General features: G+C 34.4%; 2 protein-coding genes, 2 long non-coding RNA genes and 1 pseudogene across 5 annotated transcripts; all 5 read right to left on the bottom strand.

The window, feature by feature from the left end:
• Positions 1 to 145: 145 nt before the first annotated feature.
• Positions 146 to 4,961, bottom strand: LOC110670782 (protein MOS2). 2 transcript variants are annotated; one of them, XR_002497951.2, is made up of 3 exons: positions 3,452 to 4,961; positions 769 to 931; positions 146 to 523 (listed from the first exon to the last, which is right to left on the bottom strand). XR_002497951.2 is itself a non-coding variant. In XM_021832958.2 (2 exons), exon 1 carries the CDS (start codon positions 4,886 to 4,888, stop codon positions 3,488 to 3,490), a length of 1,401 nt encoding a protein of 466 aa, XP_021688650.2. In that variant the 5' UTR covers positions 4,889 to 4,961; the 3' UTR covers positions 550 to 931; positions 3,452 to 3,487. The 2 variants fall into 2 exon arrangements, 1 of the variants encoding a protein (XP_021688650.2); XM_021832958.2 differs by lacking the exon at positions 146 to 523 and having other exon boundaries at positions 550 to 931.
• Positions 4,962 to 7,397: 2,436 nt separating this feature from the next.
• LOC110670781 (chloroplastic lipocalin-like) lies at positions 7,398 to 13,816 on the bottom strand (annotated as a pseudogene).
• LOC131179223 (uncharacterized) lies at positions 10,437 to 11,974 on the bottom strand. Its single transcript, XR_009148196.1, has 2 exons — positions 11,750 to 11,974; positions 10,437 to 11,652 (listed from the first exon to the last, which is right to left on the bottom strand). It is a non-coding gene; the product is annotated as an uncharacterized LOC131179223 (long non-coding RNA).
• On the bottom strand, positions 11,986 to 13,600 carry LOC131179224 (uncharacterized). Its single transcript, XR_009148197.1, has 3 exons — positions 13,219 to 13,600; positions 12,694 to 12,780; positions 11,986 to 12,572 (listed from the first exon to the last, which is right to left on the bottom strand). It is a non-coding gene; the product is annotated as an uncharacterized LOC131179224 (long non-coding RNA).
• A 365-nt stretch (positions 13,817 to 14,181) lies between the features above and the next one.
• LOC110670780 (uncharacterized) lies at positions 14,182 to 19,056 on the bottom strand. The gene is made up of 9 exons (XM_058145376.1): positions 18,856 to 19,056; positions 18,654 to 18,743; positions 18,059 to 18,171; positions 17,607 to 17,685; positions 17,316 to 17,344; positions 16,485 to 16,578; positions 16,039 to 16,128; positions 15,745 to 15,931; positions 14,182 to 14,857 (listed from the first exon to the last, which is right to left on the bottom strand). Exons 4-9 carry the CDS (start codon positions 17,643 to 17,645, stop codon positions 14,403 to 14,405), a joined length of 894 nt encoding a protein of 297 aa, XP_058001359.1. The 5' UTR covers positions 17,646 to 17,685; positions 18,059 to 18,171; positions 18,654 to 18,743; positions 18,856 to 19,056; the 3' UTR covers positions 14,182 to 14,402.
• Positions 19,057 to 19,667: the final 611 nt, after the last annotated feature.

Below are 19,667 nucleotides of genomic sequence, written 5' to 3' on the forward strand. Positions count from 1 at the left end.
TTATGTGATCATCCTTAGAAGTGAATCTGCATTTATTTCTTTGGAAAGAGCTAATTTCATTAAATTGTTCGCCATTTACGTTCACATAGCACAATTGAGGCATACAATTGATGCATCATCCGTTCCTATATTCGTAACTTCAGAATTTGGAAAAGAAGAAACTTCTAGGATTGAATTCAAGCAATTGCAAATAGTACAAAGATTATTTTGGATTACATTTTTTCAAGAAAATTTTTGTACTCCCATTGCACGTTAGTTTAACAACTCAAATGATTCTACGACTGCTTTCATAGTTACATAAACAAAAAAAGACTGCAATCGGTCAGTTCGTCCCAGGTTCCACAACCAGCCTGCTTAAGTTATTGCTTTCACGAAAATTGACTACATACCTTCATTTAATGTGACTTCTGGGGAATTGAGGTTGAAAGTCATTGGAGAAAACAAAGAACTCCAACTTCAACCTCAACCTCGGATGAAGCCAACACCTCTTGTAACCGTATTTGATAATGTTACCAGCGTTTTCCTGTTGATCATGATACAAGGAAGATCATCGGCACAAAGCTGAAAGAACATAATGATTGTGGCAAATATTACCAGCTCTAAGAACAAATTCTGTATCTGTAGCTCTGTATGGAATACAAAGGCAGGCTATAATACACATAAAATTACTTTCAGTTTGAAATAAAGCTCCACAAGTGTCTTCAAAGAATCGACCATGCTCATAAAGGAGTTAAAAATTTTAGGTCAGCAAAACATCAGGAATTGTACCTTCCCAAATATAGAAATTATTACATCCAGCTGACCTTCAGACATCACTTTGAGACTTGTTGGGGGGTTGGTGATTCCGTGTGGATCATACCCAAGTTCAGCAAGTAAGCTTTTGTGGTGTCTCTACAAATTCAGGCCCCAGTACAGGTCTCCTCCAACATATCTGTAAAAAATTATGCCAAAATATACTTTAAGTTACTAATCACATTCATAATTAGATTCTAGGTATGCTTGCTGCATCCTCAAGTTCCAATGAGAGTTAAAGGAGTGGGGAAAAAAAAAAGATTTCAATGTTATTTGATGTTGAAAGGAAATTAGGAACAATCCCAATCAAATCAAAGGGTAATTCATCATTTGAATAAAAAAATCAAGATATTTACCCATGGGAAGTTCTCAAACATATTGGTGTAGCACTTAATCTGGCAAAGTCAGGTTAAGGTTTTAATGATTCCAAAACTACTGTTTGCAGATGGCAATGGTAGATTTTAACTAAGATTATGCTACAGTTATATAATGGATAAAGTTGCACGCAATCACCTTAACTACTTGGTCGGTTGGTCCTAAATCTTAACTGTTGAATAGGCCTATGGCCTTCTTAGCTAACAAATTTGATCCAGTCTAGATGAATAAGTATGTTATTTGTGAATTATATGCTTTTTGAACCACAAAAGAATGAAGAACTGTAGACTCTCTTCTTCAAGGAGGATTCTATTATAATGTTTTTTGACAAAATAAATCCTACTTTGTCAATCACAACCTTCCATGCATTGAAAAAGCTTTGATCCTTTGCCTTGAAAAGCAAAGTGAAAACAAAGTCACTTAAAACCACAGTTACAGTAGAAGGTATCCTTCTTGAAATGCAAGATTACCAAAATAAAACTTCCATTCTATGCAGCAGAAGCAAGTCATAACTCATAAGTTGCCTTCACTAGTAGAACAATGGCATTGTGTTACTACTAACTGGCTGTAATGAAAACCACACTAGCTACTTCACTACCAAATTTATTGTTTTTAAAACCAAATTATCAAGATATCTAAATCTCCCTCACCCCCCTTTCTCTTTTCTCTTCAGACTTAAGCTCACAGATCACCTTCTATTCCTAGCTAACTAAATGCCTCCTCTACAATCTCTCACTATAGATAGATAAAAGAAAATCTTCAACTTATCTCATCAACAGCATTTATGTGAATGCATCCACTTCTGAGATATTGTGTTTAAAAAACTGGAGCAAGTGATTCATAGGAGTCCTGAAATGATACTAGACACATCTACCTTACGTCATACACCTTTTCTATTTAATCTCAACAGTAGCTGTGTGGGTGCAGCCTCAGCTCCTTTGAAACCAACACTAAAAAGATCTCATATCTTTTTACTCAGTTTGTTGCACTTGATCAAAATCTACATTTAAGTTACAATTACAGCTTCCACTGTATCATTTTTTTTTGTCCTGCATGAAAAAAACTACTTAAATTGAATATTTATCAAATTTATTTTTAATATATAAATGCACATGAAAAATAATCCACAACAAGATACCAAATCTCTCATTGAAAAAAAAAAAAAGATAAGGTAAGAAACAAAAAGAAAAAACTCTGAATGTTTCTGATTCTCATTTCCGTGTTATATTCACTACTGAGAATGATTATAACTGGACAACAGATGAAAAGCTTAAAAGTTTCCAGCTTTTTTAAAATTGACATTCAAAAATGCATTCTCCACTCATATTACTTCTCTTTCATAAGCACAATCAACGTTTACATCCTTCATTCAAGACAATAAAAAAATCAACAAAAAAATCTTGTCTAAAAATTTCCTAAACCCACAAAAACTTGATTCATGTTTAGAGAGAATATTTAATGGGGCCAGATTATATCAGTTTCTGCTGGAAATCATAAAGTTGAACATTAAAATAATTGGCTTAAAAAATATTCAGGGAGGCCAAAAATACCAACCTAGAGATGGCTTTATTTACACTACAGGAATCTTTTAGATGGCCTTATAAAATGAAAAGCTGAATACAAAACATAGTAGCAAACAGACTTCAAAGTTATCGAGCATTTTGGATTTGTCAACTAAAACTAACTCCGTCTTTGTGAACATAAAGAGTACCACAAGCACGTCTAATGAGTGCTTCACTCGACATGATGAATTTTTCATTTCATGGCCACACTAATCATTCATTAAAGTCAAATATGACTGTATGAGCAGTTCAATATACATACATATATACATATACATATACATATACATATATATATATATATATATATATATATATATATATATATATATATATATATATATATATATATATGTGAACATAAAGAGTACCACAAGCACGTCTAATGAGTGCTTCACTCGACATGATGAATTTTTCATTTCATGGCCACACTAATCATTCATTAAAGTCAAATATGACTGTATGAGCAGTTCAATATACATATATATATATATATATATAAATTCTTCAAGCTATATATATAATTCTTCAAGCTAAAAGAACCTAAATATTCAGACATCATCCAATGCTAGAACTGGTTTATGGAAAGAAAGAAAAAGTTCCATCTCATAAAATAACAAATAAGCAACAAAAGAAACAGCTACAAATTCCTTAAGAATGTAAAAAGATTGAAGAGAACTATATATCAACAGAGGCAATCAAGCCAAAGTATCCCAGAGTACCTATTGGCAGCATGGACTAAAGAGGCTCCAGAAGCATCAATACCCAATGTAGCTGGGATCCCCAACATACTCTGCAATTTGTTCAAGTTTGACATTGAGCAATTCATGGGTATCAGAATCTTGCACAATCCCAGTCTCTTGGTCCAAATCCCTCTGAACCAAATTACCATACGTCCCCTTGTGCTTCCCATACAGAACAAGGACCGGACCCCCACGTCGGGGTAATGCAGTCTCGAGAAGGTCCTGATCTATTCCCTGTACCAACTCCTTAGTCTCATCCATGGATATATCACATAGATATGGACCAACCACGTCTACCACCTGCCCCTTCTTCAAATAAAATTTGCCTCCTTTCAAGTCCTTGCTTATAATTCTGACCCGAATGTGATTTCTGAGCCATCGCTTTCTGTCATCCTTCTCTTGACCGCTGTCTCTCCTCATACTCTCTCTGCTTTCTTTAATTGATTCAGCAATGCGCTTTTCATTGTCCCCATCGTTCGGTTGCTTGCCTTCTCTCTGTATCATTTTCAACTTCCTCAAGCACTTCTCTTCTTCTCTAGAGCCCAAATCAGCAATATCAGAAATACGCAGTTTTTGCTCCTCCTCAGTTTCTGAAAGCTTCAAAATAACCCGACCATCATCTAGCCTCTTTGAAATTCTACCCTTTGAACCCAAAATACCTTTTCCACCGGCAATAACTCTGACAACTTTACCAACAAAGAAACCATCAGTAGGTTCATTTCTGTCTCTTTCTCTTTTCCTCTCCTTTTGCCTGTCTCTATCCTTAACACTAGTACTTGCAGCATTAGAAGCAGGAGGAACAAAACCCAACCCTTCTTTATCAGTTCTCTTGTGGTATTGCTTGACTTTGACATCTTCCTTAGCATTCCTCCCGATACCTCTCCCTTCATGCCAACCATAACCAGCCAGCAAAGCCGCGCCAAACCCTTCTACAGGCACATCCTTAAACTCCTCAAATCCTCGATCATCCGGCAACCGCTGGAGATCATACTTCAACTTCTCCAACAACAAATTCTCAGTACTTTCTTCTTTCTGGTGAGATTTGACTCCTTCGTCACCATCGCCCTTATCTCCGTCGGCGCTGCCTTGCTGCCGGATATTAAGGCCGTAGGACACACTCTTATCGTCCTCGCCGTGGCCATCGGTGGCAATCTCAAAGCGAAGGCCTTCGTTGTCGGATTGGAGAGTGGGAAGGAGGTCGTGGTTCCTCATTCGCTTGTGAGGTCTCCATTCGTTCTCTTTAGGGGGGATGATGAGATTCCTATTGGAATTGGGTAGGGTTTTAGAGGGATCAAATTCGGTGACGTATTCTTTAACAGTGCCATTGTTTTGGGTAACGATATCAATTTCAGAGGAAGGTTTAGGTTTAGGTGTGGATTTGGCGGCTGATTTGGGGATTGAGAAGGAGAGTTTCATTGCCTCAAGAATTTTTGATCAAGATTGGTCCGCCTCTGGTCTCCCCCCCTGCTAGAATTCTATAATCAGGCCTTTTTTTATTTAAAATCATTGCCTCAAGAATTTTTGATCAAGATTGGTCCGCCTCTGGTCTCCCCCCCTGCTAGAATTCTATAATCAGGCCTTTTTTTATTTAAAAAAAATAAAAAGAAAACTCTCCGTTGTAGTGTGGGCCTTATGCTTGTTGAGAACCCAATGAGTCCATTGCTATTCCAAGCGTTAAGCAAGCGGCCCAGAAAATTATATTAGTTAGAGTGAGCAATAATTAGTTGTAATTAAAAAAATTCAAATCGAACAATTTTAATTTGAAATTTTTTATTGGTTGGATTCAGTTTAATTAATATTTTTAAAAAAGTTTGATTTTTAGTTCAATTCAATTATCTTTATTAAAAAATCAAACTAATTAAAATTTCAATTTATGATTTTTTATTTTATTTTATGGGTTTTTATATAATGTAATATGTAATTTATAGAATTTATAGCATATATCTAAAGAATAAAAAATTAAAAAAGCCCAGCAGAATAGGCCTAAACTGATAAAATGAATTAAAATTTTTTAATTTAATTTGATTTGATTTGATTTAACTCCTAATTTAGGTTGATTATTATTATTTATTAATTTAATTTTTTAAATATTTTAATTTAATTCAAAATCAAACCAATCGATTGTACCCTCTACCTATAATATATATGTATTTTTTGTTTTTACTTTTAAACGTTTAGGCAAAACTAATATGTTTAAACTGTTTGATCATCAATCAATTTTTATTTTGTGGTATTGGATTCGTTTTAAAAACAATAAAATCTCGAGTTTTGAATATTAATGAAATCAATTATATAAAAAAAAAATTTCCATTGCAGTTCCGACCTGCTTTGTAAAAAAAAAAAAACTAAAAAAGGAAAAGTGAACTGAATTATAAAAAAGCAAAATTATTATAAAAAATATCATTATTATTATTTTATAAATTTTTCATAAAAAATGATAATGAAAAAATAAAAAAGAAATGATTTGCATATTTTTCTATATTTTAATAGGAAAAAGAAGTGAGGAGAGAAAACATTTTTACTATTATGCTCATTTTAGATAAATTAAATCATGTCCAGAATATCACTAATTTAGTTTGAATCCAAGCGAAAACAATTCTAAAAAGAAAAAAAAAAAATTAAAACTATAAAATCTTGAATTTGAATTTGATCAAAATTAATTATAAAAAAAAAAACTTACATTGTTGCTAAGACTCTGTTTTATAAAAAAAAAAATAATAATAATAAAGAAAAAGTGATTGGAACTATAAAGAAAATAAAATCACTATAAAAAGGAAAACTATTATTTTTTTTATAAATCTTTTCATAGAAAAAAGAAAGGAAAGGAAAGGAAAATAAAGGAAATGATTTATATATTTTTCCATATTTTAATAGAAAGAAAAGTGAGGAGATAAAGTTATTATATTTTACTATTATGTTTATATTGAATAAATAAAATTATATTAAAAAAATGACTATTTTAGTTTGAATCTGAAAAAAAAAACAATTGTAAAAAAAATAAAAAAAAATAAAAACTTGCATTGCAGCTAACAATCACAGCTAAAGGGTTGTTTTGTAAAAAGGAAAGTTAGTAAATAAAAAGTGATTAGAATTGTAGGAAAGTAAAATCTGAAAAAGAAAATTATTATTCTCCTTATAAAACTTTTCTTACCAAAAGTAAAGGAAAAAAAAGTGATTTATGTATTTTTTTCATATTTTAATGAAAATAAATTTATAAGAAAATTATTATATTTTTATTAATAAATAAAATTTATAAGAAAAATTATTAATAAATAAAATTATACTAAAAAATGATTATATTGAATAGCATAATAAAATTTTATAATTAAATAGTATGATAGTTTATTTATAATATAGTTTATAGTTGAATAATTTTCAATGTAGTTATTTATAATATAATTTTATTATAAATAAAATTATACTAGTTGAAAAATAATTTATTCTCACATCAAATTTATATTTTGCTATTTTAATTATGCATACTTTTAACCAAAAATTAAATTTAAAATTAAATAGTTTATAAAATTAAAATAAATTAATTTACACAAGTGCATGTGAGACTAGGTAAAAAATATAAAAACTAGCACTTTTTTTTTCACTCTTTTCCAGTAAAATACTATTTTTTATTATTTTTTTTTTCTTCTTACAAAGTAAGGGAATTAAACTTTTAATTTTTTTTTCTATTTTTTTCTTTTTCTTCTAATAAAATAAAAAAAAAAGTTGACTTTTTTTTTTCTCACATCGAAAGAGGCCCTAAAAGATTGAAAGTTGACAATTAAAAGTATCAGCTACCAATTCCAAGCTGTCAATCAAAAAAGCAATTACCAAACAAGTTTTCCTAATATTATCTCATATCTTTATTTATAAAAAAAAAATCGAAGTATATATATACGCTCACTTTTGTAGTAGAACATGCTTTCTAAAGTAGAAGAAACAAATCTGTATTTGTTGCTGTATACGCAAATACGAATATATGACCACCATGTGCACTAGTTCATTTTCTATTTGAAATATAGCTCAAGAAGCTTCTTCAAAGTGTCAAACACACTTGTGAAGGGGTTAAGTTCAGTAGGTGCCTTTAGTTCTAGGTCAGGGAATTGATTTGTTAACGCCTGTTGCATCCCAGGCATAGACATCATTGCAGCTAACTGGCTGTTAGACATAACTTCACAATCTTGTGGGTGTGCTTGATTTTGCTCGGATCATATCCGAAGTTTGCCAAGTAAGATTTGTATTTCTCTATGAATTCAGGTCCAGGATCAGGTTTCCTTGAAAATATCTGAAACATTTATGCCAAAACATACTAGATTCTAGTTATGGCTGCCGCATCCCTGAGCTATAATGATACTTGCGAACGGCAAAGAGCATTTTCTCATAGTTCCTAAACTTCAGTATGTCGATCACTAAGACAAATTATTGTTTGCCAATGGCAAGACTTAGATATGACCAATGGGGATGCCATGGTTATGGCAACGGCAATACATAAAATGGTTGCATCTATAATCAGAGCCACTTGCTCCTAAATCTTCAGCTTCAGCTTAGTAGTTGAAGTGAACAAGGTAATCTCCTGCTACTAACATCAATAACAATAAGTGACCTCTTGATGCAATTTTTGTTTTTAGCTGAATATTATTGTACTTCATGAACCACGTAAACTCAGAATCTATAATATCCCAGAACCCAGATATTATCTAGTTGATCTTCTTCAAATCTGTCATTACCTGAACAAAACTTTTGTCCTTTGCTCCAGAGACGAGAGAAAAGTTATCATAATCAGTAGCAATCACATCATAAGGCTCCTTTGGGATGAATGGCAATGTTGGAAACCGAAGGTAACACTTCTCTTTAATCATCCCTTGCTTTTCTAGCTGAGTCTCATTCTTCTCCAAATCTTCCTCTGCCAAGCATTGAACCTTTCCCCTTATGCCAGTAATATATCCATTAGGGCCTCCATGAACACAAAAAGTGTCTACTTGAATAGCTGATGCCTGCATATCGAATGTATACACGCCCTGCTAGTTATAAATTAACTAGTCAGACGTCACCTATTTGAAGGCATAAAGTTGTGAGAGAGAATCTAGATTAAATAAATATGAGGAACAGCCAAGATATGTTTTAGACTGGGACAGTATTATAGTTTTCCACATTCTCCCCAGGAGACCAATCAATGAACTGCAACTACTTTCGACAGCCTAATGTATATAAAACATATACAAAGCATCGTCTGACATTGCCTATCACACAGCTTTAAAACTTTAATGCAAGGTATACAATGTTAATGAAAGTTGAGAAATTTTGTTTCCATTCAGCAAGTGAAGCAGTTCAAAAGGATGAATATATTCATTAAAACTATATACCACACATATCCCTAGCATTTACCTGGGTACAATGGCAGTCTTCTTGACCTTGTCCAGCAAATCCACGTTTGAGAGAAGCTACTTCAAACCACCTTCCAGAATATCTGAGTGGGTCAAAATCCTTTGCTGTCACACCTCTCATCATCGTGAGCTTCCCCCTTCTTTCATCAGAGCTCTCATCAAGTGGAATGGTTATTTTATTGTCGGCAGCACTTGCAAGCTGGCAGATATTGTGGCAATGAGACACATCTGCTGCAACAACCTGACAAGAAAAATGAGGATTTTTTCTCAGAGGGAGTTCATGATCTTTGAGATGATATGCAAAGATCACTATGATAATCCTATATACTTTGAACCCAGCAAGACCACAAGAAATCTAATCTTGGATTGATATTACTCATTACATTTTTCCATGGAATCAGTCTATCACAGGTCTACCTCGAAGGAAGAGCAATGCATTTAAAAAAGTAGGGCGTGAACCAAACTTCTGGGAAGAAAAGGAAGTAAGAGGTCATTTTCCACATAAACTTGTGATATAATCATATGTTAGGGAACCTACCATTCAAGGACATTTTGAGATGAATCTTTTCTATATAAAATTCTGGGATTTTGAGATAAAGAGTAAAGAAATGGTATAGATCCTGAACTATCTTAGAGTTTGTTTCACATTAGAGGGTTGACATTTTGCCTATAAGCATATGTTAAATTCTCTGATTACTGTATATCCTGCATATGAAACACTGCATTTACATAGCATGTTCCTTACCACATCAATAATATAGGTTTTCTACAAATTTAGACTTCAAATCATAATTGAAAAATACTAAGGTAATAGCATAAAGTACTAGAAGAAATATAACCAACTAACCTGATTTGTTTGGGAAAGAAAAATTAATGAAGCAGAAAGCCCAGATAGCAGATTTCTAACCACAACCTTGCTTGAGATAGGGTTCTCAAATGAGCATTTTGAACCTGTTTTTCCAGGCACTCCTCTATAGAAGAAAAAGAAAAAAAAAAAAAAAGAGAAATTAGCCGTTACATAAAAGCTGCAGAAATGATTTCTGAGTAGGAATTATATACAAGCAAATCAATGAATTCTAACTTTACAAGAACTCCAAATGTTCTATAACTTTGAGAGATGCAATATTATAGTAGCTGTTTTTTTACCAGAAAGCTATAGTACAATGATAGAATCATAGTCAGTCATCCAAATTTACATGGGAGATTGTTAATGCACATGGAACAGCTCTAGGCTATCCCTGTTTTTGGATTTCACTTGTATGAATAAGCAAATAAACTATGATGTTAAGATTCTCTACCTTACTAATTAGACATTAAGAGTGAGGGTTGCAAGAAACACGAATAGATGTAGCACATACTCGCCATCTTCCATAAGTTCACAACATGAATATGGTAGTCTCGATCAAAACAATAAAATTAGGAGCCCATCATAAGTTCATTAAGAAACACATCATTCACATGAAAGTATGACCTAATAGGTATGCTACATGCTCAAGGACATGCATAGAGGCAACTAGAAAAATGAAGAGAGAGACACATAATAGGCAAATAAAACAAATGAAAAGTGAATTCAGAGATCAAAGATCAAGATCAAGCCTCCCAATGATCAACTTTTATAAATTGTTCAAAGAGCAAACACAGCAGTTGGCTAGGGGAAAACTATGTACAAGATTGAAAAGCATACTGATTGATTATAACAAAGATGATTTCAATGTAACAAAAGGACTAGAGACATTGGTCATATCCTTTTTGGCAGCCTCTTCTTTAGGCTGAAGCTTCTGTAGCTCAACAGTCAGACTTGAAAATGTTTTCTTCAGCTATCTTTCTACATGTCTTGCTTTCTGCCAAAAGACAGTCTTGCTCCCTCTTCAAAGTAGCTAGCTCTACCTCCAATGTTTGAATCCTCTCCAGGTTTTTGCAGGTTTGGATCTTTATCTCCTTAAGCTTTTCAACCTTCATTTCAAAAGTTTTTTTTTTTGGCTAATTCTCGTGCTTTTCTCCTTGCAAACACCTTGGTAATTTGTCAGTAGTTTTATACTGAACTGAAAGCACATCCAGTTCCCTCAAAAAGGCCCCAAGAGCAACATTTTGGCCAATGCTTATCATCTTTTTGAAACATTGGAGATTTTTGCAAGTCATCTTTTAACTCTTTATCAGCCTTATGGTTAAGAAAAATTGTCAGGCCCACCGATAAACCTTCATTGACCTTGTTCATAGTTGCTTTTAGTTCATTTTCACTTGGGGAAGTTTCAGCTTCGAAACTTGACTTTGGTGCTTCCATACAATGGGGCAAGTGAGCTAGGGCAAGCTTTTAACTTCTACAAGTATTCCAGCATATTATGTGCAGTGTCCTATAAAGGTGAACAACTAGAAATAGGATATGTAATATTTCAATGATATTGTTGAGTTATGAACCTATAGGCAAGGAACTTTCTTCAAGATTGGTTGTTGGTTGTTTGGAGGAGCTACATTGGCCAACTGGACCTTTAGATGGCTTTTGAGTAGCTTGGTCTTTAACTATGAACTTTTGGTTGAAGTGCTCCCTCCACTTTTTGCTCAATATTTGAAGAGATTGGGCCTTTTTTAGAAACCTTCATTTTGCACCTGGTCACACTAGATCCTCTACTTACAACTGATCTTGATTCCTATAGGTCAATGGTTAAAAGATACAAAACAAATTCTTAGTCTCGAAAATTTTACCTCACATGGAGTCTCCGTTTATACATCGACAGTGAGCTTTTGCCTTCATTCTAGCTTTCTTCTTAGGCGGAGCCACATCAAAGATTGGGCATGGAACATCTTCTATTGCAAAATATGATGGATTGTAGTTAGACCAATCATGCCTATATGATCGAGTCAAGCATAATATGACTTTAAATGATTGGTTGAGCAAGCTCACAATTATCACAAAACCAAAGTTGATACACAGCAAAGTTCCATTGGTAGTTCCTAACCATGACAGTCAATTTCATTTTCTTCTTTCTATTCTTCTTAGCACTTGCTAGCAATCCCAAATTTGGTTATGAGGTCAAGGAAGTTTTAACTTGAAAAGTCCCATAAACCACTCCAATAAATATTGTAACTCTCTGCTTGTCATATTCTTGGTCACCTTGGAACCTGTACTTGTAGAACTATACCAAGCATTCTTGGTCAAGATTTACTTAAACCTATGGAAACTTTGTAAAGCTAAGATTTCTCTTCACCATATGGTGGGTCATCAAACATGACTCCTACGCCATACAAGGTATTTGTTATCATGGCTTACCTGAACAGGAAGCAATTTGAGGTTCCTGACCAAAAGAAAAGGGCTTATGCAAGAAGATTGTTATGGAGTGGGATTCAAAATCATGGAAATTGGATCAAATCAAAAATAGCTATTTCATCCCAAAGTTCATTATATTGGGCCTCAACTTGGCTGAGCCAACATAGATAATATTGGCTTGGAAGAGGCCATGACCTACTAAGTGTGAATTTGACCCAAATAACCATGTCATTGGATTTGGGAAACCTAAGGGGGTCTTTGTTGTGGTTAGGAAACCATTCATCATAAGAGGAATCATGTTAATTAAAAATAGGTTCCAATGTGTATGTTTTAGTTGATTCGTCCAAAGGGATAAGCAACTTGTAGGTGACTGAATCTCCTTCTAAGTTCTTCACTTTCTTCAACCGTTGGAAAGGTGTCATATCTTCAAAAGTCAGTTTCTTTCCCTTTCTCATTGGAACTACAAGGTGGAAACAAATCTCAATTCAATTTACTCGTTGCAAAATGATCAAAAAGGGAAAAGGTAGATGATTTGTACTTTAATGCATAAAGAACACAATAAGGAAGTTTTGAACACTTACCAAAAAATTCAAAGGAAGCAGCCCTTGAAACTTATAGAGGGAATTTGGAAAAAAGGATTTTGCAAGGTGGGGTGAAAATGACTTTACCTGGGAGTGTTTAAACAGGAAAATAAAAGTAACTAAAAACATTAAGCAATAAGTGAAAGTTAAACATTAAGCAATAAGTGAAAGTTAGCATCACTAATGGATTCCATGCAACTGGAGCACATGCTCCTTCTTTCACATACACGTTGGACCCATACTCCATATTTTGAGGAGTAACTGAAATTTTGAGAGTGTAAGGTGCATTATTTTTTAGTGAACCTGGAGTATTCTATAATTAGCCCCTCGTTTTTCAGAAATATGGATTGAACTATAATCGTCCCACTTCCTGAATCAGCCTCGTGTTTTTGTGGACAAGTTATTCTTCTCCAGGGATGATTTGGTCTTAGTATCCCTTTTATAGAAGAACTTTCCTTCTGTCCTCAAACCAATGGCACTATCCATATCAAATAAATTAAAATAAAGGAAGGAATAAAGCCTCACCAGACGCAACCAACTGCTCAATTATTTCAACTAAAAGCTCAAATTGGCCGCTAAACCTTAAACCATTGTCCCCTAAAAGTTCAAATACTCAAAACTTTTAGTATCCATCACGAACACATTCATAAATAAATGAATTCCTGCTCAATCATGAATAACAATCAATTAGAACTTTTAGCCATTATTTTCCCATGCTTTTTCAGCAACCAAGCACAATGGCAACTCAACCAAACCCCCAGAATTCATAATGAGTAGCCAAAACCCACAAACAAACATCTATCGAAAAAATATAAGCCCAGTTCATAAAAGCAAACAAAGCAAGAAATGGAATCGATAAAACAATTCAACGCAGAGCAACATTAAACGAATAATGAGTGTGAGATTTTGATACCTGTACCTAGGGAACATAGGAGGACGAGAAGAATAACATTGAAGCCGAGGTGACGATATTTGATGATTGATAAAATTGATAGCATTCACCATTTCTTTCTTCTCAACACTTTACCGTCTCTCTCTACGGCTACTCCTTTTCTGGGACTAGCGACTTCGAGTGATCACCCGCGAGTTCGTTGATTCACGACGACACTAACTACAGTTAGATGTCATTAGCAATATTGTTTTAACGACGCCGTTTATTGATTCATTCCCAATTCATTCTTAACAGTTAAGTTAATTAACCAATTGATTAATTGTTTATTTATTTTGAATAACTAATTGATCATTGGTGATTAATTTGGCCAAAAATAATCATAAAAAAATTTTAATATTGGCAAATGGAGAATGTAATTTGTAACGGGCAAGAATTACCTGAGATTCAAACCCTAACCTCCATTTTTAGCTAGTCTGAATAATTGAATATTAGTAATTAAACTAATCAAAATAAAACCATAAATTAGATTCACACTTATAAATCAAATTTCAACTATATCACCAACCCTTTTCCAACTCTTCATGTTAGGCAGAAGGTGGAGCAAAACTTTCCTTCTGTTAAAGATTAATTTTGGCTAAGCTGGGATAGTTTCTGTTCTGCATCCAGATAGTTTCACTTACAAGGATAAAAATTAAATTCTCTTTAACCTCATATGTACAAGTTGATGAAGTCTCCCCTCAATAAATCTAAAGCAAAATTTGGCATGTGTGTATAAAACATCTTTTAAATCAAAAGATTGATCCACAAAATAAGAAATTCAGAATAGACTATCTTTAAGGCTTCCCCCAGTGAGCAAATTGAAAAACGAATCCTCTTTGTTGCCACTGTCCTTTTCAGATTCTGCAGAATGAACATCTGTTACTGTTATATTTGCAGTTGAGATTGCAGGTCTTTTAACCGAGATGAATGCTGCTGTTGAGGGCGCAGGTCTTTTAACCGAGACAAATGTCACCGATCTCGCACTGGACTTTGGTGTCAAAGGTTTTGATCTTGGAGATGAACTTGAGGTTGCAAGCAGGTCACCTTCTGGTTGAAGTTTTTCATCTGGAGTTCCTGCATCTGGATTATCTCCCAGGTCAAAACCACCTTCAACTTCCTTCTCGTTCTCTCTCTCAGTGGAAGGGTCAGGAAACAAATCCTTCTCGTCTTCCTTGGTGTAAGTAGAACCTTCTTTGGCAGGATGCTCGTTCAACTCCTCAAAGGCAGAATCATCTTGTCCCCCAAAAAAAAAAAAAAAAAGAAAAAAAAGAAAAAAAACAAGCAATATTAGGGAATGTAGCACCAAAATCATAAGGCAGGTAAAAGTATTGTTTTTTTTTTTTTAGAGGGGGGGGGGGGTGTGGGGTGGTGGTGGTGTGTTTGGCAATGAATAATGGAGCAATCTCAGATTACAATGAAGCAGAGTCAAAATGAGTGCTAAAACATGTAGAGATGGAGTGAACAATATAAATCAAAAGCCCATGCCTTGAAGTTTCCAAAAAAATCACTGGGGCAATTGCAAATGGAAGACAAATAGCAATGCCTTGACAAACAACATATGCAATTGATCAAGGGATTGTTCTCCCCAACTTGTATGACCACCATGTTGAGCAGTTTAAGCAGTTAAACAGGAAAGGATTATATTAAATCCCAAGGAATATGCCATCTTAGCATATTGCCAAGATTCTGATTTAAAGCAAGATCATTATTAATGCCTCATTGCCTATCTACATATTCATTATTTCAATTCAAATGCACGCAAGAAATCAAATAGATGGGAAAATCTCAGCTAGCTGCATAGCTTTGAATGTATAGCAGATAGGCATATATACAGGACTGTAAGTTTAAATCAGTTTATGCAGACACATCAATTTCTCATATAAAACAAAGAAAGTGTTGCACGAAAACAAACAAGATTGATGGGCAAACAAGTGGAGCTATAGAATGATTATGCAAATGATGAGACTAGCTTTCCCGAAAGAACATACAGATAAAACCAAAAAACCACAAAGAAGGGGCATCTGGGTTCTTTTTTGTGGGTGTGCTTTTTGTGGGGTTGGGGAAGAACTTATAAAGGAAAATGCTGCAATAAAAGAGGATGCTGCTGCAGATATTCTCACCTCCAAGAAAAGACTCAATACTCTTATATCGTAGAGCTGATGTTTCAATGGAAGTATCTCCATGAACCCCAACTTGACTTTCTATTTCGCTTTTTTGTATTGTCTCAAGTAACACAAACTTATCTCTCTCCCATATGCACTCTAAAGTGACAAACTCCTTATTTGTTGGATAATACTCCCTAAAAGCCTGCATCAACATCAAAGAAAATAGGATAGAAACCAAAATTAAGCAAAAGGGTATTAGAAAAGGTTTTATAACAAAAGGATTTCAAAATATATAGGGTTCTGACCAACCTCAATTCCTTCCTTAGTTATTTTAATCGATTGCTTCTTTTGGGAGAGAGAATATACCATGTTGAATACTGAAACGACATCAAGTAATATCTGTAGGAGAAAACCATATGAACGTTTCAATCAAAAACAGCAGCATAATTTTCACTCACAGCATTCATCTAGATATCCAGAGACTGCACTAATTTGAAACATTACAACCTCCCAAGAAAAAACAGACTCTCATTTGCACTTGCTTTCAATCATCTATCCTATATATTAACTATTCTACTTGTTATCTATTGTTCTGGTGAATTATTTTCTAAATGCAGCAGAAACATGCTCTCCATGCTAATGAGAACTCTCAACTGTCCCAGCTTATCTCCGTTTCACACATACCAATTGCACCTTTTTTCTCACAACTTAGTTTGCACCACAATAAACACTTCTTGAGCATACGTATGACTTACTTGCTGAACCAAAACTCTGAGTCGTGCAAGCAGAGCCAGAATAGTAAGAGAAAATCCCATAAAAAAAGAACGTGCAAGCAAAGTGGATACCTCACTATAGAATGGTTAAGGGAATCATCCAAATGAAAAAGAAAGAAACCATGCAGCCTAGGCTGCTCTTTAAACAGTTGCCTCAAGATAAAAGGAGCTCATCCAAACAACACAGAATCTTCTAAAAATAAGGAAGCAAAAAAAAAAAAAAAAAAAAAAAAAAAACCCACAACTACTAGAACCTAAAATTACAGAGACAAAACAGAAAGCAGAAAAACCCAACTAATACTCTTTACATACACATGCTATAACATCAAACGTCAGATAAATGAGACAGTTAGGTAGGGAAATAAGCAGGCAAGATTTGTACAATACAATACATATAAAGAAATTGTCTTAAAGTGCACACAATTATACGTACATTACATGCATATTAGTCAAAGCGTGCAATATTCAATTTCAAAAAAGAAATATTTGGCCACAATGGCACCATAAACAGCTAATAACTCGGAATAACATCAAAAATTTTATGCTCTTAATAAATATGTTTTTTGATGTAAAATAAGTTAGCAAAGAATACAAGTAACTGAACCAGACACATATAAAAGATGAAATCCAAGTCACCTACTTAAGTCAAGAACAAATATAGGATGGTGCACCAAATTAGCAAAATAATTTCACTCAAATCACCAAATCAATAAAACCATGAAATAAATAGGAACCCATCTAAAAGATATAGACAAAAAAAAGCGTGCCAAAACTGATAAAAGATGATCCAATTAAATAACTGAAGAAGGATACGTAGCTGCCTTCAGCATTAGCTCAACCATCTGTGATAGCAAAAGAGAACAAATATTTAGTTTCAGCATCACATCCATATGGTTAATTGTTGTCGTAGGATTATTCAACCTCCTCTTACTAGTCTATTAGCAGATTGTTATCATCTCCAACTGATCATATGGTTAAAGTATGAAACCCATGAAACAAAAAGATGAGTTCGTGATTTATCAGAAATGTCTTCGTTTTTATAAATCCAGTATATATGTGAATAGAAATCATGTGGAATCAGAAGAAGATGAAAAGAAAATGCACCTGAGATAGTATGCGTGCTGCACCCAGAAGTCGCTCCATAAAATTAGGTACTCCACAGTCACTTTTTCTCCTCTTCAAACTGTCACAAATACTACCACATTTAAGAAAAAAGGAGATAATTTTGTCCCATAAAAAGTGTCTAATTTCCCAGACCATGCACAATTATGTTATAAATCAGGTGAACTTTACATACAAAATAAAACATTTTCCCCCACTGACTTGAGGATACATATACATGTTATATTATTCAAAAACTAGCATGAGTAACAAATGCATCTTTTATTTAGCTTAATAAAGCATCTCCATCTTTCACTCCATGGTCTTTTTTTTTTTAAAAAAAAAAAAAATTACCCTGTTGATATTGTCATGCTTCATATTCCAGCACAATGCAAGTTTATGTAATAGCTCCGATGAATATAACCAATTGTATATTTGAAATTTAAAACACATACCTTTCCAGAAAATGCACTTTTTGCTGAGGTTTTCTTCCAGTGATAACATGAAAGCAGGAACCCAGTATGTCTTCCAACTTGGCTGATTGCAAAAGCCTCAAATCTCGTCTCACCTAAAATCCCATGCCGGAAGTATAAGCTAAAAAAAGAATTCTATAAGAATAAAAATAAGATAAGCTATTCTCCGTTTGAGAGCAAAAAATGCACTAAAAGAATACCTAATCGAGATTTGAGCTTAGAACAGCATTATAATTTAAAACAAAAAATGCACCATTGGGCCAGTAATAGCTGCATACCCTGTTCAAAATTTTCAGTAATTTTCCGAGCGAATCATTTTTATATTTTTTTGCTTCACTTTTCTGAGCATCCAAATATCATTTTAACCTCAGAAAACAAATAAAAATCCAAAAGAGGCAGAAAATTAAAACACGCCACCAACTCAATAGAAGGGAACCTCACCCTTTCTTAACAAAAACAACAAAAATCACATAGTTCTATTTCTCTTCATCAATTTTCTATACAGCAAACAAAACCTAGAAATCGCTAACATGAAAGAATACTAAACCGCTCAGAATTTGAAATAGTAATTCTTTACCTTTAGGAGATACTGAAAATAAGAGCTTCTTCTGTGCTGGTTTTTGTTTTTGTATACAATTCTTTCAAAAACCCCACACTCTGCTTTGAGCTGCGCAAGAAAAGATTTCAATCTCTCCTCTATACTTTCAATTTCAGTGCCCATTCTACAATTTCTCAATTGTTATAAATTAAAACCGAATACTGAATCGTAAGTACGTAACTGCAGCTCGCTTTCTCTTTAGATTTCTAGAGAGAGAATTCTTTGTCTTATAGGGTTTTTTTCTCTGCGGAACCAGCCGCTTCTTCTGTCTCCCTGTCCCTATCAGGCAAGGGGGGCTCCTACCCTGTCCGATATCGTGGATTTCCACCCTCCACTCACCAGGTGGCGTTGTATATACTTCTTTTGCTGTGTTTGTTTTCTGCAGTTATGGGTTTATAGTAAGCGTGTTTTATGGTTACCTGCTCTGTTGTTTTTGTGTTGTGTTTGGCTCAGCATAGGCCATGGTTGCTATGGGTCAAGTTACTTGTGGTTGGAAGCTCTGTTTTCTGCTCGTCGGTATTTGAGGTGGGGTATCTCGGGGACGTTACTGGCGACTCTAAATGTGCCCAATCCCACAACAGCTACAACTGAACGAGATCACCAAGAGCGCTGCCTCGCCTCCAGACGAGCTCAAGGATGTGGATGGCAGCTGCTTGCAGGGGTTCTTCTTGGCCGAGTAAGGGCTTCAGTGTTTGTTCTCTCGCTTCAGATGGCCGGAAACGGCCCGTGTTCCTTCTTGCCGGTGAGGTCGTTCTCAGCTCGGGACTTTGTGCAGCGGCACTGGGACTACAGCTATCTTCTTCTAGTGGGTTAGGATCGGGTCAAGCTACCTAGCCGTAGGGTTTTCCTTGTTTTGGACTCTGGACCTAGCTTTCTTTTAGGGCTCGGGTGGTTTAAATCGATTGGCTGTATTTCATGTTTTGGGCCCCAGGGCCTGGATTGTATCGCGCTTTTATGAGTGAAATCTCTATTTAAAAGAAGAAAAAATAAAAA

The sequence above is a fragment of the Hevea brasiliensis genome, chromosome 4 (assembly GCF_030052815.1).
Source record: "Hevea brasiliensis isolate MT/VB/25A 57/8 chromosome 4, ASM3005281v1, whole genome shotgun sequence".
Classification (NCBI taxonomy): Eukaryota; Viridiplantae; Streptophyta; class Magnoliopsida; order Malpighiales; family Euphorbiaceae; genus Hevea; species Hevea brasiliensis.